Source organism: Pipistrellus hanaki (assembly GCF_964339955.1).
Source record: "Pipistrellus hanaki genome assembly, chromosome: 6".
NCBI lineage: Eukaryota > Metazoa > Chordata > Mammalia > Chiroptera > Vespertilionidae > Pipistrellus > Pipistrellus hanaki.
In genome coordinates, this window is record NC_140508.1 from 87,039,954 (window position 1) to 87,049,208 (window position 9,255).

Below are 9,255 nucleotides of genomic sequence, written 5' to 3' on the forward strand. Positions count from 1 at the left end.
CCGCCTGTGGCTCACGAGCCACAGTTTGCCGACCATTGGCCTAGACCATCCCGAGCCTTGAATAGATCAAAGCTGCTGTCAGAGCTGCCAGCGGTTCACCTGGTTCAGACAGAGAGGAAGCTGTGTGCTGGAGGCATCAGAACTGCGAATACCAGCATTGAACGGGGGGTTTTCCGCTAAGCTGGGGTGTGGCGCCTCCTGTCGCTGGAATCTGGGGGTGTTCCATCCGCAGAGCGTCTGCCGGCACCTGAGAGTCTGGTGCATCCCACAGTATACCGGGCCCCGCTGGTGGTGTGGAAGCTGGACAGGTGCTGAGGGCCAGGCCTGCCCAGACCTTCCCCACCAGCTGGGCGGGCCCAGGTCAGGGGGTCAGGGGTCAGGCCACTTTCTGAGAGCCCACGGGGGCCAGAGGGTGGCAGACCTCGTCCCCTGTCGGTGACGAGCCATGCAGCGAGGGCTGCGGGCCACACACAGACTCCGGGGCGCAGGCGTCCGTGATATGGTGGTTGGAGTTTAACGATGTGAACGCCGGGCTTAGGAAGCCAGGAAGCGGGTCAGAGGGAGCCTGTGGACTCCGCACTGTGACGGACGGAGGTAAAGCGTGGCGCTGAGACCAGCATGGCCTCGTACCTCCACTGGGGGAAAGGGAAACATGCCTGCATCGGTTTAAAACAAAGTTTTATAAACGTCCTAATGGAGAAACAGGCTTTCCTCCACCCCAGAGGGTCCGCATGTGTGACCTCTTTGCACACACCCGGGAGCCTTCCCCGGAGAACAAAACCCAGGACGTGGCCAGGGCGGGAAGCTGCCAGACAGGCGGGGCTGGGCAGTGGGAGCTGACAAGGAAGGCGAATGAATGGGAGAAGCAGGAGGAAGGCCGGGCTCTGAATTCCCCTGGCGCCCAGCTTGTCCTCCCTCCTCCCGGTCCCAGAGGGGGTCCTCCATGGGGGAGCTTTAGGGGAACTCCTGCGCCTAGGGCGATCGGGGGACAGGGAGAAGGCCGCAGTGACCTTCCTGTGTCTGTCGTTTTGAGAAATTCCTCCCACGTAAAGCACGCAGTTGGGAAGGTGCCCTGTGGGAGGGCAGTGGGTCCTGTCGTCACCTCTGCTGCTTTGGTGCCGCTGTGTTTCCCCGTGCGTTTGTCACCAGTGGGGCCTCCTGTCACCACCCTCACCCCTCGGGAACAGAGGAGGAGCCGTAGGGGGCGGATGGAGCACAGGCCGTGGGGTGAGAAACCGGAGGCAGAGCGAGGGGGAGAGACCTCATGGCCAGAGCGTCTCCGTGGCCAGGCCGCCGCCGTGGCCCCGCGCTCACGCCCCTGCCCGCCGGCCCGTCTCCGCAGGACTACGACCTGAGCCAGCTGCAGCAGCCGGACACCGTGGAGCCCGACGCCGCCAAGCCCGTGGGCATCCGCCGGCTGGACGAGCGGCCCATCCACGCCGAGCCCCAGTACCCCGTGCGCTCCGCGGCCCCGCACCCCGGCGACATCGGGGACTTCATCAACGAGGTACGCGTCCCTCCCTCCGCGTCCCTCCCTCCGCGCCTCCGTCTGCCGCTCCCAGCTGGTTCCGGGGAGACCCCAGGGCCGGAGCGCAGTGGTGTCCTCGCACGTGTCCCCCTTCAGGGTGTCTGTCTGGGTGAGCATGACCCACATGGAGGTGCTTGATGGGCCCAAGCGGGGTCTGTCAGTGCATCCTGCCTTTGTGTAGGCCGGCATTCGCAGGGAGCTCCAGTAACCTCTGTGAGCACACCCGAGTAATGACAGGACCCTGCCGATTAATACACACTCCCTTTTCAAACCAGGGCGCTCTGCTGTCACAGCGTGTACATTTTGGGGGAACACCCTGTATATTATCAGGATAGGCCAGTGGTCTGCAAACCGCGGCTCGAGAGCCACATGCGGCTCTTTGGCCCCTTGAGTGTGGCTCTTCCACAAAATACCACGTGTGTGTACGTGCACGTACAGCGTGATTGAAACTTCATGGTCCATGCGCAGAAGTCAGTTTCTGGCTCTCAAAAGAAATGTCGATCGTCGTACTGTGGGTATTTGGCTCGGTTGGCTAATGAGTTTGCCGACCGCTGGTATAGGCTATTTCCTGAGATTATAAGCAGTCCATAGACTAACAATATGAAAAGGCGTGTTCTAATTCCATCCGTCAGCACTGATGAAGGTCAGAATAGCTCACTTTCATTTCCCTCGCTTTGCACCCTCCAAACCCACGAACGGTGAGAATCCAGGGCCCCCGTGACCAGAGAGCGCCGTCAGACCAGACCAGCAGGAAGAGCAGCAGAGTTAAATGCTACGGAGGTGCTTTAACTGCTTGTCTGGTTGAGGAGTTTTAAGCACCTGGAAAAGGCAGTTAATTCTCTGCTGAACGTAAGGGATATGATTTCCACTGTCAGCACCGCCCGGCACTCTCGTACGTCATTACTGGCCCGGAGGTCTGCGACACGTCTCGCTCCAGTTTTGAACGAACGTGACGAGTGCCGCTTCATCTGATCATGTCTGTGGTCGGGCCGCAGTCTTTCTTTTGACTGTTGGTTAGGAGTGTAGGAGCGGTGCCTATTGATACTGACGGTGAGTATTCGGCAGGACTGGGTCTGCAGCCAGATGGTCCCGCTCAGTATGTCCAAGACGAGGACAGAGGTAAACCCAGGCCGCGGCTGTGCCTGGCTGAGGGTAGCCAGGAGGAGCTGGAGCACATGGGTAAATGCATTTCAAAGGGCAACAGCGCTCTCTTATTTGACTCTGTCCTGAGTCTTATTTGACTCAGATAGCACCCAGGGGCCCAAAGGAGGAATAATTCAGCGGCGATTAGAATTGGGGTGTTTTATAGATGTGAGGGACAGGTAAGCTCGGGATGACGTTTTACAGTTTGTTGGTTTGTTTGTTTATATAATAATGAATTTTGAAAACAAATCACACGATTTTTAATTCCAGCTACAGCCTTTCGTTCTGTGTTGAGGTTTTTAAACGTGACCTTCAGAGGCTGAGAAGTGGAAGCACATTTATTCCATCTCGGCTCAGCAGTAGGTATTAGCGCACCTCCAGTAATTTCACTAATCCCGTCTGCTCCTTTATCTCAGAAGCACAAAAACCAAGGCGTCCTTCCGTTAAAAGACCGACATTTGATTGTTATCATTTAAAAATGTAGGGAAGGTGCTTTGGAATAACGTGCTTAAAGCTATGGAAATTGAAAACCTGGCTTTTGTGCCTACGGATTAAATGCCGTCCGTTCTCTTTAAAATGCCTCTGCCTGCTCTTACCGGGGTGGGGCGTTTGGGTTCAAATCCAGCGGCCTCGCCAGATAGCTCCGTGACCTTGTACGAGGTCGCGATCCTTGGTGTCACCAGTTGGGCATCCGGTCTGCTTCCTATAACCGAGGATAAGGATAGCACTTCCCTCTGTGACGGCTGCGAGGCTTACGCGAGCTGATCCACGTGAAAGTGCTGGCTCTGTGCCTGTCAAATAAGAAAGCATTTTAATGATTATCAGTATTATGTCATTATTATTGCAAATTACCTTCCTGCTGTCTTCTAGTTATAAATAGGACACACAGAAACCTCCTCTTTTTTAAAAAAGCGCTTTTGAGTAAAATGAAGTTCCCAGGAAGGGCCTCGGCGATGCCGGTGTGGCTGAGGACAGATTCCCGCTGTCTGGTGAGCGTGCTGCACCCTCAGTGCCATGTGTGTACACGCCGGTGCTCGCTTCTGCCGCGAGGGGCGAGTGTAAATGTGCACAGGGCGCTGAGATGCCACAAATAAGCCAGGACAGCGGCCTGAGTGCCCTCCTCACGCCTTGCTGGACGCCAGTCTGGGCGCCGGCCTTGGGAGGAATAGACAGCCCCTGCGAGGAGGAGTGCCATCGAGTACAGCTGGCACCTGGCAGGAGAAGCTGGGGGACCACAGAGACCCCGGCAATGACTCCCAGGCACCGCGGGGGGACAGCCGTGCAGAAGTGGCATTTTAATATATTTCATTGATTTTTTACAGAGAGGAAGAGAGAGGGATAGAGAGTTAGAAACATCAATGAGAGAGAATCATCCATCAGCTGCCTCCTGCACACCCCCCACTTGGGATGTGCCCGCAACCAAGGTACATGCCCTTGACCAGAATTGAACCTGGAACTTTTCAGTCCGCAGGCAGAAGCTCTATCCACTGGACCAAACCGGTTTGGGTAGAAGTGGCATTTTAACAGGCCTCACAGGATGGACAGGGGAATGGGTGGGTGGGTGGGTGAGTGTTGATCAGGTGAAAAAATATTTCGAACAAAGGGATTCAAGAAGAACAAGCCCGCTGCCTGGAGGACAGGAGCCCGGGGCGGGGACAGGCAAGGAGAGGGTTTGGGGGTGAAATCAGCAGTGGGTGCAGGAAGGAAGCACCCCCAAGGCAGACAAGGGGGTGACCCTCTGAGACCGTCCCCTCCGGGTCCCCCGACATCAGGCCTTTAAGGAAGGACTTCAGTTTTCCCCAGGTCTGCAAACTCTCCTGGCTGCTTAACCTGTTTAATCAGTTTTGACTTAATTTTTTATTAGAGCGGATTACTGTAAGGGCTCCTGCTCTGATTAAAAATCATCTGGCGTGTCCCCAGGGAGACGCTCCTGTCCTTGGTAACTGGGTGTTGGAGAGCAATCAGAGGATTGGGCGGGGAGAGGGACACCCAGTAACACAGGAGAGGGAGCCAGGGGGAGCGGGGACCCTCCGGGGAGCAGGAGACTGTGAGAGAGGCTCGTGCTGTCCCCGGCGAGGAGGTGATGGGGCCTGAACCGAGGCAGCGGCAGAGACAGGAGGCCGCGGGCCTCCCTCCCGCAGCTCCTTCATGGAGGACGGAGGGTGTGGCTGGTCCCTGTGAGGGCACCCGCACAGGATCAGAGCCTGCAGATACCTGCTCAGCAAGGCCTCAGGCCGCCTCAGCTCTCCTCTCACAGAGGCGCCAGGGACTGTGGAAATGGGTAGTTCAGCCAGCCGATGGCTCCGGGGCTGAGCATCCACCTAGGAGCCAGGTCGGGGTTCGGTTCCCGGTCAGGGCACCTGCCTTGGGATTGGGGGCTCGATGCTCAGTGTAGGGCGTGCAGGAGGCAGCCGGTCAATGAGTTTCTCTCATCCATGTTTCTATCCCTCTCTCCTTCTCCCTGCCTCTCTGAAATCAATACAAATATATTTAAAAAGAAGCAATGTGCCTTGATTTGAATAAATTAGTGTCACAAAAATAAATAAATAAAGGTGCCTTTTTTGGCCTCTGCTCTCTAAGGCTGCAGCAGCAAACAGCTTAAAGAGTTGACTTAGAATAACAAAGCCTTTCTCAGTCACAGGGTAACTGGGCCTGCAGTGGCCCAGGCCCTGGGTCTCCTGCCTCTGAGGAGGCCGGAGGGGAACTGCCCTCGGGGGCCCTCCTCCGGCTGAGGAGCAGGGAGAGGAGCCAGCGGAGATGTGGCCGCTGGAACTCTGGAGAGCATCCCAGGCCAGGGCGGCTCAGTGGGTTGGAGTGCCGTCCAGTGCACCGAAGGGTTGTGGGTTGGAAAGGCTGGGGTGCATGCGAAGGCAACAGATTAATGTCTCTATCACACTGATGTTTCTCTCCCCTCCCCTTTCCCCCTCTATCTCTCCTTAAAAAAAAAAAAAAAAAAAAAAAAATGGAAATAAACCCTCCAGTGAGAATGTAAAACACACAGAATCTCATCTGCACAGCTGCTTCCATTCACTGGCCAGTCCAGCCCCAGCCCAGCCTGCGGTCGATGGGGAGGGCCCTGTGGTCTGGGCGGGGGCTCTGCCTGCGGGAAAGCTTCCCGAGTCACTGAGGAAAGAAGCCATGAATTTGGAGAAAAATTATAGCCTGTGGTTCCCGGCCTTCACAGACTGACCATGTGGTTTATTCTATAAATACGACGAAGAAAGTGCCATCTCAACTTGTTTTGTATGGGCTGTAGTCACTGTGCCCTTAAAAGAGAGGGATACCTGATCCCAGTTTATCAGTCAGTCTCCCACTGCCTGCTGGGTAAGATCGCACGTGGCTTCAAGCGTGAGTTACCTTAGGTTATAAGCCAGAGGGCCTCGGCTTCACTCTTCCTTTGATGTCCTTCCGAGTTCAGGTCATCTGCCAGCCACTTCCCCCTGGAGCGCCTAGTTCTGGGTGTTGTTTTTCCTTGTTGTTTCCTTTTTGGCAGCACCCTGAGGCCTGTGGCCTGCGCTTTCTCCAGCCACACACATCCCAGTGTACATCTTGGCTTCGCTGGCCTGGCTCCCTAAGGCCGTGGTCGGCAAACAGCGGCTCATGAGCCTCATGCGGCTCTTGGGCCCCTTGAGGGTGGCTCTTCCACAGAATACCACGGCCTGGGCGAGTCTGTGTTGAAGAAGTGGCATTAGAAGAAGTTTAAGTTAAAAAAATCTGGCTCTCAAGAGAAACTTAGTCGTTGTGCTGTTGATATTTGGCTCTGTTGACTAAGGAGTTTGCAGACCACTGCCCTAGGGGTTCTTGCTTTATAGAAGAAAGACAGAAGTTAGTTTTGTCTAATTTTTTAAAATTTATCTCTGTTGTGGAAAGTCATACAGATGCTTTTTTTCTCTCCCATTGACTCTAGCCTGCGCCCCCCCCCCCCCCCCACCTAGGCCTCCATCACCCTGCTGCCTGTGTCCACGGGTGATGCATGCAAGTGCTTTGGTTGATCTCTTCCCACCCACCCATCCTTCCCTCTGAGGCTCCACAGTCTGTTCCATGGTTCTTTGTCTCTGGATCTGTTTTGTTCATCGTCTTTCTTTGTTCCTTGGATTCAACAACTGAGTGCCATCTGGGACCCTCCTCCTCCTCCTCTGCCTGGCTCCTTTCGCTTAGCGTGCTTACTCCTGAGACAGGGCGGTAACCCCGGGCTCCAGGCTGGAAAGGCTGTGGTCTGCCCGTGGACACCGGCCGCCCAGCGCTGGGCCCGACGGAGCCCGGGGCCCTGCCTGGGGCTGTCCCGCGGTAATGGTGGTAACGGTAACCCTCTCCTTGTCCCCCCTCCTCCTCGTCCTCCCCACCGCAGGGCCTGAAGGCGGCGGACAACGACCCCACGGCGCCGCCCTACGACTCGCTCCTGGTGTTCGACTACGAGGGCAGCGGCTCCACGGCCGGCTCGCTGAGCTCGCTCAACTCGTCCAGCAGCGGCGGCGAGCAGGACTACGACTACCTGAACGACTGGGGGCCGCGCTTCAAGAAGCTGGCGGACATGTACGGCGGCGGCGACGACTGACCGCGGCCCGGGGAGCGGCGGGCCGCCGTCCGCGCTGTGCCCCTCGCGCCCGGAGCTGGGCTTGGACGTGCGCCCGGCCCGCGCCGGCCGGCCGGGGCGTGGGCACGGGCTGCCCACCAGGCGGGCCCGGAGGACGCCGCCGCCGCCGCCGGGCACTCTGAGCTCGGTCACACTTGAATTTTGCAGTACAGAAGCACTGGGATTTTACGTGCCTTTTTGTACCTTTTTCAGATTGGAATTAGTTTTCTGTTGGAGGCTTTAATGGTGCCGATTTCTGACACGGGACGTAGGGACAGACTGTTTTGTGGGGGAGCAGGGGAGCTAGACCGGGACACGCGCTTCAACACGCTTTGGTTCCATCGCATTCGCTTTGATTGGGATCCCGAGGAAAACACGCAAACATACAGAACACTCATGGAGCCGTTTTTACACTCTGGGGGGCGGGGGGAGGCCGTGAGATTGGAAAAAAAATGTACATTACTTCTAGTTTTAGACTTTAGATTTTCTTTTTTCCACTAAAATCTTAAAACGTATGCAGCTGGTTGCGAAGAAAGGGAGTTTTCATCTCACCCGTTTGTAGCGGAATTTGGATTTTTTCATAAACTAGGATGTTAGGCACATTTGGTCTTAATCCGTGTACACTTTCTTCTTTTTTTTTAATTGGCTGTTTGTTTGTTTTTTTTCACTTCACTGTACAAATGGTATGTGTACATAATGTTTTATCGGCATAGTCTATGGAGAAGTGGAGAAACTGCAGGACACGTGTGTATGTATTATTTGGACAAAGGATTCAGGTTTTTTGCATGTTTATATCTTTTGTTATGGTAAAGTATTTACAAGCCAAGTGACATTTGATTCGATTGTTGAGCTGTAGTTAGGATACTCAATTTTTAATTTTTTAATTTTTTTTTAAATTTTTTTTGTTTTTGTTTGGGGAGGGAGAAAAGTTCTTAGCACAAATGTTTTACATAATTTGTACCAAAAACAAAACAAAAAAAAGAAGAAGAGGAAAGGAAAGGGGTGGACTGGTGCGGCCGGCACTGCTAAGTGTGTGTTTTTAAGAAGAAAAAAAAAATGGGGGGAAAAAGCTTTTAAACTGGAGAGACTTCTGACAACAGCTTTGCCTCTGTATTGTGTACCGGAATATACACGAACACCCCAGCGTTCTGAATAAAATGCTAATTTTGGATCTGGTGCCTGGTTTGAGCTTTTTTCCCGCTTGAGCTGCTGTGAAGGGTGCAGAAACCCCAGGTCCCGGCGTTGCGGTGAGAACAGCAGCACAGAGGTGGGATTTGCTTTTGCGCTTTTCACCCTGGAGCCCTTGGCAGGCAGCCAGGCCCTGGAGCAGCAGAGAGGACCTGTGGATCTTCCCGTTCCCACAGAGACGGGCACGAAGGGAGGCAGGAGCGGGCGGCCCGCGGGCCACACACCCATCCTTACCCGCAGCACCTGGTGCCGCCCCTCCCGTCACCTGTGCTCCGGTTCCCTTCTGCTCCGCGTGTGCTGACGGCTTTCTCCTCCCGCCACCGCAGCAGGAAGTCCGCAGTTCAAAGGGGCGGACTGGCCTGGACACTAGATTTCTTAGCAGATCCCAAGGCCATTGTTTATGTATGTAGTAAAATGTACGTGGGTTTGATCTACTTCCATTGGTTGACGAGACAATTTTCCCCCCAGCTTTATTGAGCTATGATCTACGTTAATAAAAGAGAAATATGCAAATTGACTGTACCTCTGCCACGCCCATCAGCCAATCAGGAGTGAGTATGCAAATTAACCCAACAAAGAAAGGTTAATTTGCATATGCAGACATGGAGCGAAGACCAAAGGCTCCGACCCAAGTGAAGACTGAAGACTGAGGGGCTTGGCTTCTCCACTGCGGCCAGAGAGAAGGCCTGGGTCCCAGGTGAGGAAGGAAAACCAGTGCCATAGCCAAGGAAGGAAGGCCTAGTGCATGAATCTCTGCACCAGGCCTCTAGCTGATAAATAAAATCGTGTGTGTGTGTGTGTGTGTGTGTGTGTGTAGTATGTA

The 9,255-nt window shown here is 54.7% G+C and overlaps 1 protein-coding gene across 1 annotated transcript in view; it reads left to right on the forward strand.

Annotated features, from left to right (window-relative positions):
- CDH2 (cadherin 2) overlaps positions 1-8,415 on the forward strand; it is a 136,232-nt gene extending 127,817 nt beyond the window's left edge. The window contains exons 15-16 of the mRNA XM_084887055.1: positions 1,343-1,507; positions 7,020-8,415. Of these exons, the coding sequence (XP_084743181.1) occupies positions 1,343-1,507; positions 7,020-7,226 (372 nt within the window). The 3' untranslated portion in view covers positions 7,227-8,415. The remainder of the gene's footprint in view (positions 1-1,342; positions 1,508-7,019) is intronic.
- Positions 8,416-9,255: the final 840 nt, after the last annotated feature.